The following is a 22,767-nucleotide window of genomic DNA, read 5'->3' on the forward strand; positions in this document are numbered from 1 at the left end:
AAGTCCACTGGTGGAGTTTCCTGAGAGCAGAGAAGTGGAGCAGTGTGGATAGGAAATGACTCATAGGACTGGAGCTGTATGCGTGTGTGTGTCTGCGCGCGCGTGTGTTTGTGTGTAGTTCGTGAGCGTGGGTGTGTGCTCGCTGTGTAAAAACACGCAGCACAGTGGTCCCGGTGACTCACTCCTCTGATGCTCACTTTTCCATGCTGTTGTCGCTCCTCAACTTGTGCTTTTTATTTTAATTTCATTTTTTTATTTTTGAGGGATTCACTGTGTAGCGAGGACACGTGATGGACTCTCACGCGCTTTGCGCCGTTTGTGGACTTTTCGTGGCGTTTGTCATCCACGGCGTTTACGCACAAAAAAGTAAGTGTCATTTATTATATTTTATAATATTTTGAAGAGCTTTATTGTGCTATTTTAATGGGGTCACGGAGTTGGGGTAAGGGGGTCTAGGCTAACACAAGCGCTTCCTTCACCGGCCACATATCGCACCGGTTCCGCATTCCGATGGGCTGATTGCACTGCAGCCATCCGTGGCCGCTCCATGGCTTCAAGGACACCACGTCTCCACTGTCCGCCTGTGTCCACACCGAAACTGGGAAAAAAAGGTTACTCAGTTCCCTTATAATTACATAGAAGAATTAATGTAAAATCACACCGATATGATTTTTAACCGATAGTGTAACACCAATATTGTAACACAGACTAACAGAGAAGTGTAATTGTCATACTGATTGTTAGATATTTGTATAATTTTCATAGACAAAACTGTTGTTTAACACCAAATTTATCTAATTTAGCTAGTAAACAAACATATACTCTGAAATATCAACTTTATTTATGAAGTCATTGTCACCAGTCCCTTTACATTGCTAAATGCTAGCTAGCTAGCCATACAGTGTTGTTTTTTGCTAGCTAGCTAATCAACCAAACACAAAAACGCTCAGTTAATGACTTTTTGGTGTGGGAATAACAACACACAAGTTGTGTGAAGCCAGTTAGCAAGAACATATTCGTTAAGATTAACGTTTCATCACTTAGAATAATAAAACATTAGCTTGAATTACTGTATGTATGGTGTTGTGTTAACTAAACACACCAGTCTGTCTATCGGTGTATCTATCTGTGTATATAGCTATCTACCGATCTTGTATAATAATGTGTGGACTTGGTTGACAAGAACAAACCAATTAGTCGAAATAGAAATGGTCGGTTCCAGGGTCAAACTTTTTTAAGTAACATTCTAACATTCTCAACCGTCATACAAGTGTATAAAGAAGTGCTAACTGCTGTTAATGTTAAGATGCTGTGCCTTAACTTTAATGATGAAGTATCGGTGCAAAGTGTTAAAAGACGTTAACCTCTGTAACCTCTTTGTCAACAAATGATGACGGAATAAGGGTCAGTCAAAAAAGCCAGAGAAAAAACCTTGCACCATTTATATAGCTGAAATAGCTGTTCCACCTGTGCTTCAAAAGCTCCTGTTATGTTGAATCCCTACACTGTGTTAAGTAAAAGAACAGCTTTTAAGCTATTAATGCATGTTAATTAGGGATGTCCCGATCCACATTTTGACAAAATGCACTCTTATTTTGAAGGCTGGAAGTGTGTTGTGTGTGTGTTGAGAATGGCAATTGACGGTTGATACGAGCTGGGCGCAAGCATAAACTAACCTCTTCTTTTTTCACTCGGAACCTGCACGTTGTCAGTGGGCATTGTTAAACGGTCCTTTCATTAAAGCGGTAAAACACAACACGATGAAAATATACTCATCCAGCCTGAGTCGCGCGCACACACACACACACAGCCGCACTAGCACGCTCTGCTAAATTAAGCTAATCCTGCTGGCTTCCATTCACGCTCGGTAACAGAGGAGATTCCAAGGTTTTCTGCCGCCGTTTCGTTCCCGGCGATCCTGATTATGAAGATCGGATCGGGACATCCCTAATGTTAATACTAATAGATACAATAATGCAAAATAGCAGTATACAGCTGGAATGGTACCTTAAAGTCAGTTTTTGGTACCAATGTATTAATGCTGTCCAGTGATATGTCCAGTGCATATGTCCATTCATATAATAAACAGAAAAGTGTTCCAATTTAAGCATACAAGCAAAAGGGTGGTACTAGTACATAGTGTGCGTTAAGTTTACTCAATGCAAACACTTGTTTTTGTTCACAGTGGAGGTCAACCAGGATGAGTTCACATCCAAACACTGCACACACTTTCACATCATTTCCTGAAGCAAACATAAAGCAGAGTCTAGCAGTGTGAGGCCATCTCCAACATCTGGATATCAGCTGCTGGTCCACCCGCCCCCATCTGTTTTATGACAAAATGCAACATCCCCACACCCAAAAAACACTCGGGCTAGATGAGACTCCCCAACGTCAGGAATGCGAAAAGTGGCTCCACATTTCTGCTTGATGTGCAGAGCAGACGAGAAACAAAATGTTAACTCGTAAATGTGTGATAAGGTGTGAGAGAACATGTCTTTTTTTCTTTTACTTCTAACTTTTTGCTGGGACTCAGCAGTACAGTGGGAAAGAATATGATGGTTGTGGTGCGGTGCAGACGCTGGTGGTTTTGCGCAAAGGTCAGTGTACGGTCATGCCTCCACTCCTTCCCGTTGACCTTGGGCATTCCCAGAGTAGGCGTCATGTAGCCGAGGTCGGGCTTAAGGCGTCTGGAGGAAAGCTTACAAGAGCAGTGACACATTGTTGCTGCTGTGACCGAGGCTGTGCAGTAAGTCAGGCCAGCTCTGAATGCCTAGAGTCTGCCAAGAGGAACAACATTTGACCGAAGAATCAGTGGGCTTTGATACTGTATATTCAAATAACCTTCTATATGAAGAAGTAACATTGTGTGTAAAGCAGCAGGGCTCTTCAAATCCTAACTTTGTTACCTTTTGTATGTCCATCCATCCATCCATCCATCCATCCATCCATCCATCCATCTTCTACCGCTTATCCGAGGTTGGGTCATGAGGGCAGCAGCCTAAGCAGGGAAGCCCATGCTTCCCTCTCCCTGGCCAGCTCTTCCCGGTGGATCCCAGTGGCGTTGCCACGCCAGCTGAGAGACTTAGTCTTTCCAACGTATCCTGCGTCTTCCCCGAGGCCTCCTACCGGTCGGACGTGCCCTGAACACCTCCCCAGGGAGGCATCTGGGAGGCATCCTGACCAGATGCCCAAGCCATCTCATCTGACTCCTCTCAATGTGGAGGAACAGCAGTGCTACTCTGGGTTTCTCCCGGATGACAGTGCTTCTTACCTTATTGTTAAGGGAGAGCCCGGCCACCCTACGGAGAAAACTCATTTTGGTCGTTTGTACCCGCGATCTTGTCCTTTCGGTCACTACCCAAAGCTCATGACCATAGATGAGGGTAAGAGCATAGATCGACCAGTAAATTGAGAGCTTTGCGTTTCAGCTCAGCTCCCTCTTCACCAGATGCCAAGTCCACACCTTTTGTATGTCTCTGCTCAAATAACAATGACTCCTACATTTCCCACAATGCACCAGTTGTTTCCATTCCCACACCAGCAGACTGTCCCTTTTAAAATTCTTGAACTTTATACAAACCCTCAATTTGACAGTGAAATCGCCCCAAAACATGCCTGGCAACTGTATGAATGCATAGACTGGTTCAATAGACACTCATCAGCCACAACATTAGGTACACTTACACAATCTAACAAGATCCAATACAAGAGTTGTAGCTAAAATGCACACATCAAAATGTTTTAACTTAACAATACAGTATGTGTTATTGTGGATGTAGTTTGCAGTGGTGTGCATGGCAGCTAAACTACCGCTAGGTTACAAAAATATATTCTCTCCATATGTATACAGGCAGAATTTGTGATTCTTGTGCCGGAGCTCATTATTGTGCAGATGTGCATAATGTTTCGACAGGTGTGTAATAAAAAAGAAAAATAAACAAAAATAATTTAAAATACAATAATTTACTAAAAAAAATCAAGCAACCAAAATTAGGAAGTTGCTGTGGGTAGTAATTTTATAAAATAATACTAAATGAAAGGAAAAAAATATAGAAGAAAGCTATTTTTCAAGTCGATTTAATAAGTAGCACTGTAACAATGTAAGAAAAATTAAATACAAAAATAATATGTCATTAAAAAATATAACCAAAAATGCAACTGAATAAAATTACTGAAAAAAACTATCATTTATAATAAACAAATAAAACCACTGTGATTATAATAAACCATTACATGACTTTCTGCATGCCTCCCATGATAATATGACGATATTAATCTGCTGCTGGACTTTTGTTTTAATAATACAGTAGCCAGTTTGAACATTACAGACAACACCCGTAGAACACTCTATTGCTACCAGCCGACGAAAGGTGCTTTCTTATCTCAGTGATGCCACAAAGGAAAAAATTGCAAATACACAAGGCAGGAAGCATGATGTAACACAAAGTGTCATGTGAGCCTATTGTTTTGTCCATCTTATCTGGAAGACTAATATTGTTTTGCACCACTTGTTTCGTGTGTGACATCTTCCTATTGTTGTATAATACACTCACTGGACACTTCATTAGGTACACACATTTGCGCATTGTAATACAAGATACAATACAATATAGCTACACAAGAGTATTACAAACACCTCTCAAACTGAGCGTTAATACCTTTGGAAATGTAGCTGCTCTTGTATTGGATCTTATTAGATTGTGCAGGTGTGCCTAATAATGTGGCAGGTAGGATTGTAGTAAGTCATGTTATGCATGCAAAAAGTGGTCGGCCCTGATTTGGGGCCATTTTAATATCAAATCTTGAGATTTGCATGAAGTGCAAGCATTTTAAAGAGAAAATCTGCAGGTGTGGGATTACAAACAGCAGATGCATTGTGGGAAATGTCGGATTCAAGGGTTTTGGAATGTCACACACACAAGGAAATAAAAGTAAGGCCCTTGCTGCTTTGCGTCTTTACACTCACCGGCCAATCAGATTGCTCTGATGCCATCCCCAATACTGCTTACAGCCACAAGGGGGCATATGTGGGATGCTGTAATGTGACTGCCTTGCATCCCTTCTAGTCATTGTTACAATGACACAATATTGAAAAATGTAATTTGTTAACTTTTCCATGATGAGGTTCAGCCATGTAGGGAAGAGGCGCACACTCACACGTTGAAGCGCTCATCTGCATGGCTGTCATAAAAACAAATGAAGCCTTCCATTGTGTCCACAGGACAGGAAGGAAGCATTTTTCTCTAAACCACCGTCTTTTTTTCCCCATCGTCCTCGCAGACTCATTCGTTTATTCTCTGGAAGACACACAAACAATCCAAAGGAAGCACTTTGTGCAAACACATCCTGCTCTCCAGACAGACAAAAAGTTACCCACTCATTTCTGTCTGTTACATCAGTAGTGAAACCATCAAGAGCTTCCCACCCACAAAGCTGCTCACGTGTTCTCAACTTTTGGCAGCTGATTTGTAATGGACTGGATTTGGACTGACAACCACTTATGTAGGCTACATACCAGGAAAATCACTCGATTAGTAGCCAGTGACACACAGCTCAACAGAATTGCTCATATTCTTTCTTGTTTGTTGTTGCTAGACAGACTTTGTTGCAGTAAAAAGACCACAGGGCTGCACTGACTCACACAGTGGAGAAAGAACAGGAAGAGTTGGCAATAAAAGGAAGTTAGACAGACACTCAGGAAATAGTAAACCATCATTTGTTGGTAGGTTACTATCAAATGAAAACAATTGGCGGCGTATGTTTCTTGTCTCTATGGCAACATGAGGAAAACGGGCAGGGAGAGTCGGCAACAGCAGGAAGTTAGACACACCTAAGGAAATGACTGTGTTCTACGTAATTCATGATCAAGCTTTTTACATTACATTTAAGCGAGTTAGCAGGAGTAGACTGACAGAATTACCCAGATTCTTTTTCCTGGACACTTGTTGCTTCAAATAGAGTCATAAATACTGGCCTATGCTTCCTGTTTCCTTTGCAACATGAGACAGGCGATCACCAAGGCAGTGGTGTCCAAAGTGTGGCCTGGGGGCCATTTTAGGCCGTGTCTGTTTTTTCTGGGCCCACAGAACATTCTACAAATACAATTTAACAAGAACATGAGTAGCAGCAGTCATTTTACAAGAACAAAGTCAAAATATTAAGAGACAAGAGCTGTAATTCAATGAGAAAAAGCCGTAATTTTACACGAATAACGTTTTAATATCCATCCATCCATCCATCCATTTTGTATGTCGCTTATCCTCACATGGTCGCGGGGGTATGCTGCAGCCTACGTCTTAAAGTAGTAATATGAAAATAAAACACAAAGTTATAATTTTGGGAAAATTTGGTTGAGGAAAAAGTTCTAATATGGGCATAAAGTCAAAATATTATGGGACTAATGTCGTAATATTAAGAGAAAAAATATATAAGAAGGAAGTTGATATAGATGGGAAATTTAAAAAAAACTACAGCAGAAATGGAAAAACATCTGTAATTTTAAGAGAATAAAGTCAAAATATTAAGAGAAAAAGTTGCACTATAACGAGAATTTTTTTAAACTTGTAATATTATGAGGAAAAATAGTTATTTTATTAGTATACAGTTGAAATATTAAAATATTTTTTTTGTAAAGTTGTAATGTTAAGAGAAATGAACAAAACAAACCAAAGTTGTTATTTTTGAAAAATTAAGAAATTTGGAAAATGTTTTAATATTATGGGAATAAAGTCAACATATTGAAGAAAATGTAGTAAGATTATATAAGAAGAAATTTCAAATATTTGGATACATTTTACAAAAAGACAACATCAAAAATAGCGAAAAAAAGGAGCACAGAGCAAAGTTCATACTAATAATACGCTTTTTCACCAATATCAAAGCTGAGATGCAGTTTTTTTCTTTAAGTCTATATAACATAAATGCAAAATACCAAAGTGGCCCTTGCATCCCTTCATTTTTCAGTATGTGGCATTTTGCTGCTGTCTTGGCAATGTAGGGCAAAGGGCTTTGCTGTCCAACACGACCAAGAAAGGGCAGGAAGAGTCGGCACTTCAAAATATTTTCTTATTTATACACAAAAAATATTTTGTTTATTGCTTTGTATTAAATTGTGAATCCATATCGGAAAGAACAACCACCATAGTGATATCTGGACTTGTTTCTAATTTTATCCTGTGCTCAGGTCAGTGTGGAAGCTCAGAATTCTGGAACTCCGATCTGGATGTTTGCATGCAGTGTGCATCGTGTAAGCAGTACCCAAAGACGCCGTCATGCAACACATGTAAGACACCAGATAAGACAACAGGTCCTACGTCGGTGGTGATGCAAATACCAAAGTATGCTTTCTGTCTCTCAGGTAAATCAGTGGAGGAGACATCGGACGTGTGGAAGCTAGCGGCCATCACCAGCTTCTCGGTGTTGGCCGTGGTCCTGGTAGGCGCCGCCCTCATTATTGGGGTCATGGTGCATCGACGCAAGTCGCGGAAACTGCCTCTACGTGGTGAGATTTCATGTTAAATGACATTGATGATATTCTTATATGTTGCCAAACTTCAAAGTCACAGTTTATTATCAAGAACCTTAGCAGAAGAAATAACAATAAACATAATAATATATTATAAAGAATAATTTACAAATATATTTGTTAATAAGTCATTGCAGAAATAAATTGAATACACTTTAAGTGGAAATACTGCACTCAGTTATAGTTATGAAAATGTATGCAAGAGAGAAATGAAATGTCTACAACAAAAATATAACATAGTCATAATTTAACAAAAAATTGCATATATGAGCCTCCAAAAAAAAATCTCTGAGATCCATGATGAAGTCATAAACCTTAAGGAGGAAAATAGAGCACTACAAGATGATAGATAACAAGATACTACAAGATGATAATGCTACCTTGCATGCTGCTCTTAAGGAGGTTAAAAACCCTATAGAGGAAAATGGAGCACTACGTAATGATATCAAGGTTCTACAGGTTGATATCAAGGTACTATTGGATGATAATGCTGCCTTGGGCGTCACTCTTGAGGAAGAGAAAGAAAAAAAATGCAATTGATGAGATGGATCAGACAATGTGATCTTCACAGGGCTCCAAATTACACCTCGGACAAAAGCCAGGTTAGTCACGGAGAACCAGATGAAATTGCCAGTTTTCTACAATCACAGGAGGTGGATGTAGATATTGACACCATCGATACTTGCATCCAACTGTATGGCAGAAACAATGCCACACCCGTCATCATGGTTAAGTCTATCCACCCATCCATCCTCACTATGGTTGCGGGGGTATGTTGGAGCCTATCCCAGTTGATTTTGGGTGGGAAGCAGAGTACACCCTGGACTGGTCGCCAGTCAACCATTCACACTCACATTCATACCTATGGACAATTTGGAGACGCCAATTAACCTAACATGCATGTTTTCGGAATGGGGGAGGAAGCCGGAGTACCCGGAGAAAACCCAGGCACGCACAGGGAGAACATGCAAACTCCACACCATGCCCATCCACAGAGATGACCAACGGCGGTTTAAAAACCACACTGCTGAAAGAGGGAAAGAAGCTGAAAGGTACAAACGTCTGCATGTATGACTTGAGGAATCAGACAACAATACAAAGTGCTTGGAGCACCAATGGCAAAATCTACATCAAGCTAAATGGAGGACCAGTAGAGGCAAGAGTGCTTGTTGTCAAAGATATCAACGATCTGGATAAATACAGTATTAAAGATCACATCACCATGACAACAAGCAAAATTGCTGCTACAACCCACAACAAAGAACCATGCAGTCGGAAGGATTACATTCAATAACACTTGACATTTGGCATCACGACCACGTAGCAAGGGCCTGCTCAACAAGAAGTACTGGAATAAAGAACCCATGTGTCTACGTTCAATGACACTCACAGTACAACACGAAAGACGGCAGGACAGGTAGACCTGGAAGTGGAAACCCTTAGCTATCCAGACCACAAGCGAGAATGGTATAGATCCGGACAACAACAGGGGAAAAGGAAAACCTTTTTTTTTGTTTTGTTTACAAACAACTGCTTTTATTGTATTGAAGAATAATGTACTGTAAATAGTGCATTAATGCATGTTGAATACAGGAAGTAAACAGATGTATTAGCAATTGATGTGCAATGGAGAGGGGGTAGGATTAAATAAGTTCTGCTTCTTCCTACTCCTTTTCCGACATGTGGAATTGTGAACTGTAACATGAAGCATGATGCATGTTTGAAATAAATTCAACCGAGACCAGAATATATATTATCAATAACTATTCTGATTAAATAATGATATTATTAAAACGTGAAAATAGTTGAATGTTCACAAGAAAAAAATAACAGAAAAAAATCCCAAGTTAATGAAAAACTTGTATTATTACAATAAAAATACTGTAGTGGAAAAGGGGAAAAAATTGCAAAAAAAAAATCCATGATTTTTCAAGAAAAATATTGATACATTTTTTTCAGGTCGCCTGAATACAATTGTAGTTTAATGTGAAAAAAGATTTCAATATGTAAAGAATATTTAAAAATGTATTATAGAATAAAGTTGTAGTTTGATGAGAAAATTGTTGCAATATTTAAAATATAATTTAAAAAAATCTTAAAGTGTAAAGATGTTGGTTGATGAGAAAATGCAGCAATAAGTTATTTTTTTGGTCATTTTATTTGATTAGAACTTGCAGTATGATGCAGTGCAGTGCAAAGTCCAGACACATCTTGTTAAATGTCAATCCAAACTGAGCATTATTATCTTTGTAAAGGCAGAATATTGCCTCATCCACTTGCACAGTTGTAGCTCATATTTATATATTGATGATGACTTTCTTGTAACGATGATGAGCACGTAAGCACTGATATTGGTGTGTGACACTGAAGAACACAAACTCATGGTTTTGATGTTTTGATTTGTTATTATTACAGAGCCAATAGAAGAAACAGCAGGGCCGCTTTATCAAGCTTAAAGATTTCAGTAAGTGTCTTGTTGATTGTTTTCACATCGTGAATGCGATGTCAATCCACAGTTCATGGAGTCAGTGTTGTGTCCTTTGCAGCCTCTGGAAACACATGCGACACAACCAAGAAGCGACTGAGGCTTCACACCCGGACGGGGAGACCCTCTGGACCGTGAACTGTGTACTCTGACTGACCTTTTTAAAAATGTATTTAAGTGTTGGGTGAAGAGACATGCTCGTGTAGTGACCACAGGACAACCTCTCGCACAATTCTAGCAACGTTAATGATTCCCCAGAGACCGACTGACTATTTGAGCCTGCAAGGTGGCTTGGTGGGCTGCTAGGTCACTAGGTTCAGTCACTTCTGCACAGATGAATGTAGCTAACAGGTGAGGACTGGACACACTGTTAGGCACAATAATAGGTAGGCTGTTTGAATGTAGCTACTGTTTAGGTCAAGTCTATCCAACAAGTCTTTGGTGCACTGTTACTGCGTATTCCTGCCACCACAAACAACACACAGCCTCCGTTCATCTTCCATCTTGGCGCACGTGTGAGCTGGACTCACAGCTCACATGCTGTTAACACTCATGACACATGACAGTGACGTGTTTGCAAGGTGGAGCCAAGCGAACGCAACGCTTTCTAACTCACTAGCCCATCACTTCACGTGGAAATAAATACTCAGTTCTTCTTCTCACTAAGACTGCTAGGGCCACACTGGTAGGAAAAAAAAGAGCAATTATTGAAAAAATTCAAAAATGTATTAAAAATAGTACTAATTTTACAAAAATAGTCAAGAATAAAAATATTAGAAAATCTAATACAAAATTTGTACTAATTTTGCAGAAAAAAAGTTTCCTTATATGTAGAATAAAATAAAAAAAATTCAAGACAATAAGAAAATGTTTTTGTTTTGCAGTAATAAAACTGTACTTTTACGAAAAAGTGGTCATTTTACTGCTACAAGAATAAAATTGTTTTATGAGAAAAAAGGTGAAATAGGAGACAAAGGTTATAGTATTGCAAGAATGGAAATATAATAATCATCTTATTCTTAGATTTGAACTTTTTACCCCCAAAAGTCAAAGTAGGAGAAAAAGTTTTTTATGAAAGTTTTACAAGAATAGAAATTAAAAAGGAAAAAGAATCTTCCTTAAAAATACTTTTAAAGAAAAAAAATATAGTGGTCATTTTACATCCATAAATACATTAAAAGAATAGAAACAATACTACTACTAATAATAAAACATATTTTCTGCTTATTTTTGAACATTCCTCAAAAGTTGAAATAAGAGAAAAAAGTTTTACTTGATAATAGTGGAAGTATAACTTTAAAAAGTGCCAATTTTATGGGGGAAAAAGTTGCAGCATTGCAAATATGAAGTTTAGAATTATTTTTTTTTAATGAAAAATGTTGAAATATTGTAATGAAAAAGAGCTGCAGTTTTGCAGGAATTAAATTGTACTTTTACAAGAAAAGAGTTGCAATAGTATAAGAATTAAGTAGTAATTTTACAAGAAAAAAGTTTAAATAAAAAGATTTAAAAAAATCAATATTTCAAGAATAAAACAAAACAAAAAAGTAAAAAAAAAAAAAAAGTGAATTTTACAAAAAAAGATCTTCCATGTTACAAGAACAAAGATTTTTGGGGAAAAAAAGCAGGAATCAAGTCTTTATGAGTACAAAAAAAATGAAATAGTTCAAGATTACAAGGTTAATAAACATGAACGCTCCAGTAAATAAACAATTTAAGCGACTGTTGCAGCGAGCGCCTCCATTGACCTTGGGGGCGCCAACATTCATTTATGTCTCGACCACTTTTTTCCCCAATGTCAGAATTTTTTGTCAACGTGGCCGTAATGCTCCTCTGTTGTTTGACCGTCAAGGCATGGAATTGTGTCACAGTACACTGTGATATCGGCGTGCCTGTGAGGGTGTTGTTACATGTATTGTTGCATGTTGCCAAAGAAGGGATTTATAGTGAAGATTTTCATTTGTTAAAACTTCTACCAGGCCTTCTAGTAGTGATTCTATACTAACTCCTTCCTGTTAACACTTTTTTCTTTTTTTGCTATTTCTTAATGTATATAATGTACTGTACATGCACTGGCTTATTTTACCTAATGCAGTCCTACTATTGCTTTTAGTACCAAATGTATTTTCACAATAAAAGTGACAACCGTGCTCGTGGTTGGCTGGTGAGTGGGGGTGGGAAATATAGACGAGAGACACATCCATTTGCAGTCTTTTAATCACCATGTGGTTGCTTATATTCTAAATGAAGTAGAAATCTACACTTCAGTGACAAAATAGTTATAGAAATATGACTTCAAAACCGAGCAGAGCAGAAATCCATTACATGGCTATTTTTTAAAATTACACAATAATCTAGCAGTTTTATTCTACAGAAGATAAAATGTACAAAGCTCAAGCAGATATTTCATTCTATTGTGACATAACTATAAGTAACATGGAGTGTGTGGAACATAAAAAAACCTAACTAAACATTAGTTTTAATGTGCATTTGTTGCTTTGCATGTAGGCTACCAAGGTGAATGCATGATATTCCAGTGAATTTACATAAATAACATTAACAGTCTTCAATACGGTGAGTATATTGCTTCAATAGAAGAGCATATAACAAAACATGTTGGCTGCATTCTTTCTTTCCTGGCCTAAAGCAAATGTGCAAATACAATCATGCTGCAAACTGAAGCTCTCCAAAGCCAGATAACAGAAATGTCAGTTTACAGCGTCTTATACAATACAGCTCACTGTCGGAGCATTCAACGAGGTATTTCATACGTACAAGCAGTGGCAAAAATAAGGCAGGAAAAGAAATGTCAGAATATGTTAAATAAAAAGAAAATTGCTGAGGCAGACAGCAGAACTTGGACATTTGTCTCAGATTAGTCCTAATTGTGCTTTGACATAGTGATGGTGCAAATGCTGTATTAACCCCAATAGAAGAGCATATTTTTGCTCTAGAAAAAAGCCGGGTGGTCTTATATTCATGCTCTAGATTTATACATGCAAACCAAGAGGTGGTGGCGAACCGGCCACTCACCCACACACCTGTGACCGGCAGTGACAACAAGTATTTTTGATTTCACTGAAAAGAACAAAAAGAAAAAAAAAACATTATTTTGTCTTTAAATTTTAATTTTTTTGTAAAAGAGGGGTGGTCTTATACTGTAATCTAATATTCAGATTTGTCTTCTCAGGTCAAGATGACTATTTTGAGTAATAAAAAAAAAACTACAACTAATATAGAAATAGAACACACACCACCGTGTATATATTTTTACATTTTTTAAATTGAAATGTTCAGGTTATAGGTCAGCTTTTCTTGAAAAGTAATGGTTTTGTTCAGTATAGTTATGGAAATGTATATTTTCATTATATTTAAATAAAAAAATTAAATGATGTAATATTTCATTATATTTCAATACAACCACAAACAATGGTATTTTAAAAGGTGTGTTCCACCTTAACCTTTAAGACTTTTTAAATACTGGCACTTAATTTTTATGGATTTTATGCATTTTCTTTATATATATATATATATATATATATATATATATATATATATATATATATATATATATAGAAAATACATAAAATGTGTGTAACGCTTGGTCAGAAACCACAAAACTACTGCATTTGTGTGTAGAGCGAAATCAGTTAAAAATGAAAACACCCATGTCTTTTGACTGTGGCAATGTTACCTTTAAAGACTAATAAACCCTGAAACTTTGAAGAAAGTCCGTTGAAAAGAGTGACCTTAGCACACTTTAGCCATCTTGTGTTGGCTATCACCTCAAATCATTTACGTGCTTGCAGAGAACAAAAGTCCACGCAACTTTGAAGAAAACTCTATTGTACTACATGAAATGTACCAATGATTTCTGATGGCTCAATCATCATCCAAAAACAATAGGACTCTTGCTTTGTCACATGTAAATAAATAGATGATGTTTTGAAAACAACAACATAACTTGAGTTTGAAGATTTCTGTTTTTGTTGTGCTGATTTGTCATTCATTCCTGCCAAAATTCCTTAAAGACGACAGAAAAGATCCCCCCCCCCAACACTCATACAAAGTCCTACTTTAAACATACAAGTAGATAAATAAATAAGTTGCTTTCAGCATACAATATCACCAAACATGAACTTGAAGGGTAGTAATTAGTAGTACTCTGGTAATAGTAGAATAGCTATTTACGAGTAAATCACTTCATGTGAGTCTCAAACAACAAACTAGGAGGTATTTGAGGTCAAGAGGTTTGCTAGTCCATAGAATAGTTTCCTTAGCGAGGCACTGGGCTGCACTTCACAGATGGCTTTGGTTGTTTGTCCAAATGTCAAATCTGTGGAGTTCTTGTAGAAAACATTCAGTCCACACTGGAGGTAAGAATCTTCTTCAAAGGAAAGAGCCCATGTCCAAGTCCATGAAGGTGTTAGCATCCCAGCTAAAAGGCGTGGAGTCATAGGACTGCTGGTTCTGGTGCATCCTCTCATGGTGCCTCAGGTTGGACTTGCTGGAGAAGCTCTTGTCGCACAGCAAGCAGGCGAAGGGCCTCTCTTTGCTATGGATCCGGCGGTGACAAATGAGCTGAGTGGACACGCGGAAGGCCTTGCCGCACTCCAGGCACTGGTAGCGCTTGGGCTCCGTGTGAATGCGGCGGTGGTTCTTGAGGGCCATCAGGTTGGTGAACTCCTTGTAGCACACGGCACAGGAGAAGGAGCCCGTCTTGTGGCTGTTCTTGTGGTTGAGGAGGGAGCCAGCGTGGCGGTACGTGCGGCCGCAGTGCTCGCACACGTGGCTCTTCTCACCCTTCTCAGCCACATTGCTGTCAGGAAGATGGGATAAAGGCGGGGGAACCTCCTTGGAATCCTCCAAGTCCCAGCTGAGTCCTTCAGGTTTGCCTTTGACCGCGTGCGGCTGGCACTCTCTGGAGCGCTCCTTGGAGTGCGCCTCCATGTGGCTCTGCAGGTGCGAGATCAGACAGAAGGTCTTGCCGCAGTCTGGGCAGCAATGGCGCCTCATCTGGGAGTGGATCTGTAGAGTGAGGGGGTCCGGGAACGTCTGCAGACACAGGGTGCAGTGGTGGAGGTTTTCCGAGTGCGTCTTTTTGTGGTTGAGGAGAGAGCCGGCATGGCGGTAGGAGCGGCCGCAGAGGTCACACCTGCAGCAAGAAGATGTTGACAACACTCACATCTCAACGTATTGGCCCCGTCTGCAGTCATGTGTGGAAGTAACTCTGCTACCCCTTAACCGCTGTCAAAACATGCACACCTACTGTGTTGCCCCTGTTATTTTAGTAAACACCTACACCACATGGCGGCACGGTAATTAAACCTCAAAGTCAGACTGACTTGTAATTTCTCACACAACTCAATGACCTCTACAAAACACCCACTGTAACTTTAAGGTTTCTAGCCGGATCACCATGGAATTTAATACACACCTTTAGGGGACTAACAAGCACATGTCTGGTTGGAAAACATGGCGGCCATCAAGCAAAACATTGTTGGGACTAATCAACTTGACCACACTATGAGGTATCTGTATTACATGTATGCTAGCATGTCTTCCAAAGCATTTTCAGTACAACCCATAGGGGGCGCCACAAATGTCATTGACAGACATGAAAAAAATGAGGACACCCCACGGGCGTATTGAGCAAGTTCAATGAGCCCCCTTAAGACTAATAACGGTTTGTTGAGGGCACCTCTGGCCTGTGGGTCGTGTGCATTTCATCTGGTCCACCATGCGGTTCCAAAAACAAGTAAAACCTCAGAGGAACTGTTCCAAAAAGCCCCAAAACATTGAACCCACATATGCACATAATACTGTATATAATCATAAACATGTGTTCTACTGTTGCATCAGATCTTTTCTAAACTTACTATGACCCTCAGGGGACTTGACCCCCAACAGGAAAAACGGTCCCCCACCCCTGTTGTAGTCATTCCAAATAACAAAGACGTGTGTGCTAGGGTGGGACAAAGTCCAACATGAAATTAAATACTGGTGTGGATTCTGGATAAAGGTTCAAATTGAGGATGTTCTTCCACTTGTAATGACACTGCAATCTGGGATGTTTGTTCCTTAGTGTGTAAATATTGTATTGTTCTACAGACGACCACAGTGTATCCCACCAGGCACCATTGATTTGCATATGTGCTGGACTAAAGAAAGGTTTTAGGCTAGGCCTTTCACGATAATTGATAAATCGATTAGTCGAACGATAAAAAAAACAAACAAAGTCGGTCATTTTGTTGGCCTTGATAAATTGACATGTGCATGCATGTTTGTTTTCCTCGCTTTTCTTTACTGCAAAGGCTGGACGACAAGAGGGTTCACTCTGCTCGTTGGTGAAGTTAGTTTCATGTCGGACGGTGGATATTCGCCTCCGTCACCGTTAATTTCACGTTAGCAGTTAGATATTCGGCTCCACAGCAACAGCTAGTTCCCACTCACTGTGGCCGGACTGCTCTCTCATGGTGCGATGAGCTCGCACGGCAAGTGTGTGTGGAAATATTGCGGCCGGTATAGACAGGTATATTATGATGTAATATATAATTAATTAAAAAAATGGTCTCAAAAAATGCTGTCAATTATATCGATTATCAACAATAATTTGTAGGACAATTATCGTCGAGCAAAATTTGTTATCGTGACAGGCCTATTTAAGGCCACCATTTTAACAGTATTTAAAGCAGTGCTCCTCGACTGAAGGGGGCGTGAGCCAAAACACCCTTCTCGCGGTGTTGCGCACAGCTCGTCAAAAAAAAGGCTTTAAAACATTTTGTCTGTTTTAGAACATAGTTTCGATAGGTATCTTCTTACTATATCCAAGCATGAACTAACTATTATAGTCAAGCCAAATTCTATCGGCTGATGGACGTTGTCATAAGCGGTTGACTTTTGCCAGAGACATAAGAATGGGCGACGATTAATGATTTTTTTTTAAACTACAGCAGTTTGTTGAAATCATTTTCCGACAAGTGTGCACTTTTTTATTTCGATTCTTCTATTTTCATATGATATTTATAATTAGAATAAGTGGCACAGAAAATGGATGGATGGATTTTATACTCGAAGCTATCAGAGTTGTGAACCTTTCATTGTATGTCTTCACTCCAATAACAATTACAATCTAAAAAAAACCAAAATGAATACATTTTGTTAGTTGCTGCGGTAGAATCCAGGCTGATACTGCCATGCTTTTATTATGAAGCTTACCTTGCACTGGACAGGAAGTCACTGAGTGCACATTATAAACGCTGTGCAGATACACGGTGGTTATGTTGTCGTTTAATACTGCTTAGTAGTGTTGCCACAAGACACCGAGTTCACGAGACGAGACAAGACGAGACGGTACACGAGAATGGGTCTACAAGAAGAAGACCAGACGAGCTGTTAACGTTTCTTTTAAGGAACGTACACTAAAAAATCTGACAATACATTGCAATCTACTAACTTAATTTCTACTACATTATACTCTTCTGTATTCTGTGTATATGCTACCGGCCCCGCCTCCACCCACCGAGACAAACAGACTGTATGACGGACAAAAGGGCTCACTCCATTCATGCCGTTGTTCTATGGAACAAACGCGCCAAGGTGCTGAAACCAATGCACAGAATGAACCTCCTGCTGACTGTTTAGAGGCGAGAGACGAGGAAAACAGACACAAATGCACATGGCAATATATTGAGGTCGGCAAAATTTTCCAGTTCATTTTCATTTATTGTGTAATTAACTAATTATCATCCCAGACCTAGTGCCCACGATATTTTTTTTTCTGAACGAGAAATCGTGTCACATTTTAAGCAGCAGGGGTGTCAATCTCGTAAGATCTCGTATCACAAGAGATTGACACCCCTGCTGCTTACAGATAATGAAGAAGTGGACAATACTACACGTGGAATTTTCATAGAAATGACCCCTCTGGATCTCAAATTTTGTCAACAAAAGCAGTCGACATTCGCCAGAGCGTGAGGAGGTGAGTGGGCGGGAGAGAGTTAAATGGGTTCCACTGTATTGCATTTTACTAAGTTTTTTGACGTTACATCAAGTTTGTGTGTTCTGAAATATATAGTACAGTTGTCCCTTGCTACATCGTAGGTCAAACATAGCTCCCTCACTCTACTGTGGTTTTAAAAATGAATGAATGAATGAGGGCCAAATGGTTAGCATGTTGGCCACACAGTCGATATCAGGAAGACCTCTGCTTGGGCATTAGCATGTTCTCCCCGTGCGTGTGTGGGTTTCCTCCCACATTCCAAAAACATGCAGGTTAGGTTAATTGGAGACTCTAAATTGTCCATAGGTATGACTGTGAGTGTGAATGGTTGTTTGTCTATATGTGCCCTGCCATTGGCTGGCGACCAGTCCAGGGTGTACCCTCTCGACCCTAATGAGGATAAGCGGCATAGATGGATCAATGAATAATCGCTGTTTCATGGACTATGGCGTATTATTAGTTTAAAAAATATTGAAAGAGAAATTATATGTAGAATTCTGGCCAAAATGTGTCAGTAATGTTACACTGATGAGACATGATGTTATATCACATTACCATCACACTGCATGTAGTCAGCCATGGCATGTCCGACATGATAGAGTGAAAAAAAGTTTGTGTGGGTCTTAGGTTTCTTACTTTGTCCTCCTTCTCCACTTGGTTTGAAACACTTGAAGTTTAGAATATTTAAATTGGAGAGGCTAACTAGTCAGGTTGCTATGCTAGCGGCGGCCATCTCTTATGTCCCCTGCAGTGATCCCGTAGCTTGCAATGTGTTGTAAACAGAAGAATAGGAACGTAAAGGTTACTATAGGGGTGTTATTTAATGTCTGGAGGGCTCTAATAATGTTAAAAAAACAGATTTATAAAGTCATAAACAGGTTTTGTATGTTCTAACTATGAAAAAATTCAGTTTATTACTAGTGAATCCTACCTCGCAGAAATTCACTTACTGCGGTCAGTTCTGGAACCAACAATTAACCGAGATAAAGGAGGGACGACTGTATTTTGAATTACACCAAATGAATCAGGTGTGAATATGTACCAGAGCCACAATAATAAACAGAATGTTAACTAATACCTCTCTTAGTGTCAATCAAACTGAGCATCTATTTATAAGGCAGAATTGCTGATATTGAAACGTTAGATTGTGCAGGTGTACCTAATGTTGTGGCTGGTGAGTGTAAGCTACAGTATACAATCATAAAAGTACAATTTCAACTGATACTAAACACAATGACCAATAGTAACTCACGCGAAGCACTTGTCCAGGTTCTCGCCTTGCTGGATGCTGCTGCTTCCTTCACCTCTCCTGCAACGGTGCCTCTTAAGGCCGGACCTTCCCTGAAAGGTCTTCCCGCATGCCGAGCAGCTGAAGTGTCCGTCTACTCGGCTGTGCACCTTTTGATGGTTGTGAAGGATGCTGGCCAGACGGAAGGCCTTCCCACATGTGACACACGCGTACTTCTTCTTCTGCGTGTGGATGCGCGTGTGGTTGCGCAGCGCCATGGGGTTGGTGAAGGGCTTGGAGCAGAAGGTGCAGACGAAGTGTCCTGTCTTATGGGTGTTCTTGTGGTTCAGGAGGCTGCCTGCGTGGCGGTAGCTGCGTTGGCATATGTTGCACGAGAACGTCCGCTCCTCTTTTCCTTGTGCATCAGCGCTTCCTGGAGATCTCCCACAGGCGTGGGCCGCCAGTTGGTCAGCAGAAGGAAACGTCTGTTTACATTGTTTGCACTTTGAAGCTCTCTGCCTCAAGCTCCGCCTCCCACCCTTTCGGGAGTCGGCGCAGATGTGGACTGACAGCTGCTTCTTTCCTCTGAAGCCTCTCCCACACTTTTGGCAAGAATGCTTTCTATTGGCAAAGTGAGTGCGTAAGTGGTTCTTCATTGCCAGCTGATTGGAGTAAGCGTTGTTGCAAACAGAACAGTAATACTGGCCTGTTTTATGGGAGTTCCTGTGGTTGACCAGACTTCCTGCGTGGCGATACGTGCGCCCACATTGCTCACATGCAAAAGGTCGCTGGTCACCTGCGTTCTCTGATTTAACCCAGGTGTCGGGCCTTGTTTGTTCCTGCGTTTCTCTGGTATCTTCATCTAACTTGCTCCTGTTCAACTGCATGAGGGCCTGGATCTGGTCGTTCAGTTCTTGGATCTTGGCTCGGTTCTCCTTGTGCCTCCTGAGGTGATTGAAAAGTTGCTTCTGGATTTTAAAGGCTTTTCCACACTCATGACAAGTATGCCTGAATGTGGAGAGATGGGGAATAGAGAAAATAAAGCATATATATCATCCTGGTTGTTATTTGATGAAAGGATGGACATTTTAATGTGTTTTCCTGATTGATCACCCAGAGAAACTTAGCAAATTTTACTGTTTTTTTATGTGATCGCACAGTGTAGTCGTCCCTCGCCACATTCCGGTTCAAATTTTGCGGCTTCACTCGATCATGGTTTTCAAAAATATATTAATACATCATGGTGTTGCGTGGTTGAACTCGACCTCTTAGTAAAAATGTATGCTATTTAAGCTAATTCTACATACTTTTTGCTTAAATCAAGCATTTTCAAGCATAGAAATGGCTAAATCAACTAAAATACAACTATAAGGCATTAAGAAGGCACATAATCATAACAACACAGGCTACAGTTGCAGCTAAAAGTCAACTCTGAACCCCTGATGACACTTCATGTCATCCACACGTCCGCAACAAATTTATTGCAACATAAATGAGCATGAGTTTTATTTATGGCTTAGATGGCTTATTTTCTCAATATCTACTATAGGGGTGTTATTTCATGCCTGGAGGGCTTTAATAATGTTTAAAAAAAAGTATTTAAAAGGTCGTAAACAGGTTTTCTATGCTCTAACCAGAAAAATATTCTATTCATAAATAAAGAATCCTACCTTGCAGAAATTAAATTACCTCTGTTTGGTCTGGAACGAATTAACTGTGATAAATGAGGAATTACTGTTTATCTGCAACAAGGATGTAATAATTTTCTAAATACGGCAGAATGGTTTACAGTAGGGATGTGCCGATCAATCGGCCACCGATCATTATCGGTCGATTTCCGTAAAAAAACACGTGATCGGCATATGCCGATAAACGGCTTTCAAAACCGATTGGCGTGTGGGGGCAAATACTACATGTCTGCTGTATCACGTAGGGTTGTCAACAAAATGAAGCCTCTTGTATTGAGCTTGACACAGCCTACGCCAATCGAGTGTTTGATCCTTTACCAAAAGCTATCTTTGTTCGGCTATTCTTGCATCTTTGTTTACATGCTTTGCCTAGCTGTCACTGACTGTACTTTGCATTGGCGGCAACTAGCTAGGCTAGCTAGCATTCTCCGCCTAGTTTCTGGTCTTCGGACTCCAAATGTGACTTTTTACCACAGTGACATTTTGTTTTTAAAACAAGTGATGTGGTTAGTTTGGAGCTTGTTTTTGTCCCGCGGGAAAGCCACAAGTCGATATCATGGGGTACGTACTAACTTTTTCAAGTGTCACGGAACAGCTTTACTCTCTTGTTGTCATTATACTAATTACAGGTATGTCTTGTCCTCAAAACACTATTTGTGTGTGGTTGTTTAATGAACATAAACACGTAGTGTGTCGAGCCTTAGGATGGTGATACTCCATCACATGCTCATTAAGTAACTCACAAAGGGTCAAAGAATATTAGTTTCAAATCTATATTAGTAGTTTTTTATTATAAATGTTGAATTCAGGCTTTATGCCTTTATATAATGACAAATGTGCACAAAATGCCATAAAGATGATGGCCACACTGTTTTGAGTGGAGATCTCTTTGGTAGGTAAAGTAGTGTACAATTTAAAGGTTGCCAGTAATAAATAAAACAAATAGTTGACAGCTCTAATAGTGATGAAAGTTGGAGACCCGTGCAACCTGGACACTGAATTTATTCAGTTTTAAGTTGAGCAGGACAGATTTCTATTTAATAAATATATTTATTTGTATTATTTTATTCTGTTAATGTTGTTATATTGAGCTAAAAACTACTATTGAACAGTTTTTTGTATTAATTTTAGTCCAAAACATGCATCAAATTAAATTCAGGTTTGTGTCAAATTTTTTCACACAAAGGCAAAAAAATGACAATCCGCCCAAACATTTATTTCTTAATAATTACCTATTTGCCAGGGGCGGTTGGAATTGTCTAACGGTGCCCCTGGCCAATACCACTCATCACAAATAAATTGATAAATGTACCGTTAATTCATGTGATCTGTATCAGTATCGGCCGATCTCACTCATGGATGACCGGAATCGGCAGCATAAAACACTCATCGGAGCATCCCTAGTTTACAGGTAGGTATGGCAGAGGAGTCTGAGACTCAGAGCTAAACTTCCTCACAGTCAAATACACAAGCAAATTGTAAGACAACGCTGTAAAGTAATGCCAGCCTAAGAACTCTTGGTGAGAAATATGGGCATGTGTCCAAGCTAACACCGACAGTACTAAACTTGAACATATACAGATGAATTGATGTGCTAATTTTGGCAGTCTGGGAAAGCTCACTCCATACACTTTCTACCAGTCTCCAGTTTTGGGGATAGAATGTTTGGATGTATCCAAGAAAACAAGAAAAGTTGTTTCTTCTTTTAAAACGATGCCACGGATGATCGTGTTTACTTTCCATTTTAATTTTACTGGCACCCAATTTAGGCAGCAAATTACTGAATTACTGAATCAATCAAATTACTATTTGATTGATTGTTGATGACAGTGTGGA

At 39.6% G+C, this 22,767-nt stretch overlaps 3 protein-coding genes across 5 annotated transcripts in view; 2 read left to right on the forward strand and 1 right to left on the reverse strand.

Moving 5' to 3' along the window:
• Nucleotides 1-13,564, forward strand: LOC129168409 (tumor necrosis factor receptor superfamily member 12A). Its single transcript, XM_054753645.1, has 5 exons — nucleotides 1-366; nucleotides 7,187-7,285; nucleotides 7,361-7,504; nucleotides 9,944-9,992; nucleotides 10,075-13,564. The coding sequence occupies exons 1-4, from the start codon at nucleotides 291-293 to the stop codon at nucleotides 9,982-9,984; spliced, it is 360 nt and encodes a 119-aa protein (XP_054609620.1). The 5' UTR covers nucleotides 1-290; the 3' UTR covers nucleotides 9,985-9,992; nucleotides 10,075-13,564.
• LOC129168418 (cytochrome c oxidase subunit 6B1) overlaps nucleotides 2,225-22,767 on the forward strand; it is a 210,160-nt gene continuing 189,617 nt past the window's right edge. Inside the window, exon 1 of the mRNA XM_054753667.1 lies at nucleotides 2,225-2,236. The gene's annotated coding sequence lies outside the window, so the exon portion shown is untranslated. The remainder of the gene's footprint in view (nucleotides 2,237-22,767) is intronic.
• The window catches only part of znf646 (zinc finger protein 646), a 15,523-nt gene continuing 4,704 nt past the window's right edge, over nucleotides 11,949-22,767 (reverse strand). For 2 of the 3 annotated variants that reach the window (XM_054753427.1, XM_054753417.1), the window contains exons 3-4: nucleotides 19,268-20,251; nucleotides 11,950-15,168 (exon numbers count right to left, since the gene is read on the reverse strand). In XM_054753427.1, the coding sequence (XP_054609402.1) occupies nucleotides 14,403-15,168; nucleotides 19,268-20,251 (1,750 nt within the window). In that variant the 3' untranslated portion in view covers nucleotides 11,950-14,402. Of the gene's footprint in view, nucleotides 15,169-19,267; nucleotides 20,252-22,767 lie in introns of all 3 variants that reach the window. The other variant, XM_054753434.1, reaches the window with a different exon arrangement.

This window comes from Dunckerocampus dactyliophorus, chromosome 2, assembly GCF_027744805.1.
Source record: "Dunckerocampus dactyliophorus isolate RoL2022-P2 chromosome 2, RoL_Ddac_1.1, whole genome shotgun sequence".
In the NCBI taxonomy this organism is placed as follows: domain Eukaryota; kingdom Metazoa; phylum Chordata; class Actinopteri; order Syngnathiformes; family Syngnathidae; genus Dunckerocampus; species Dunckerocampus dactyliophorus.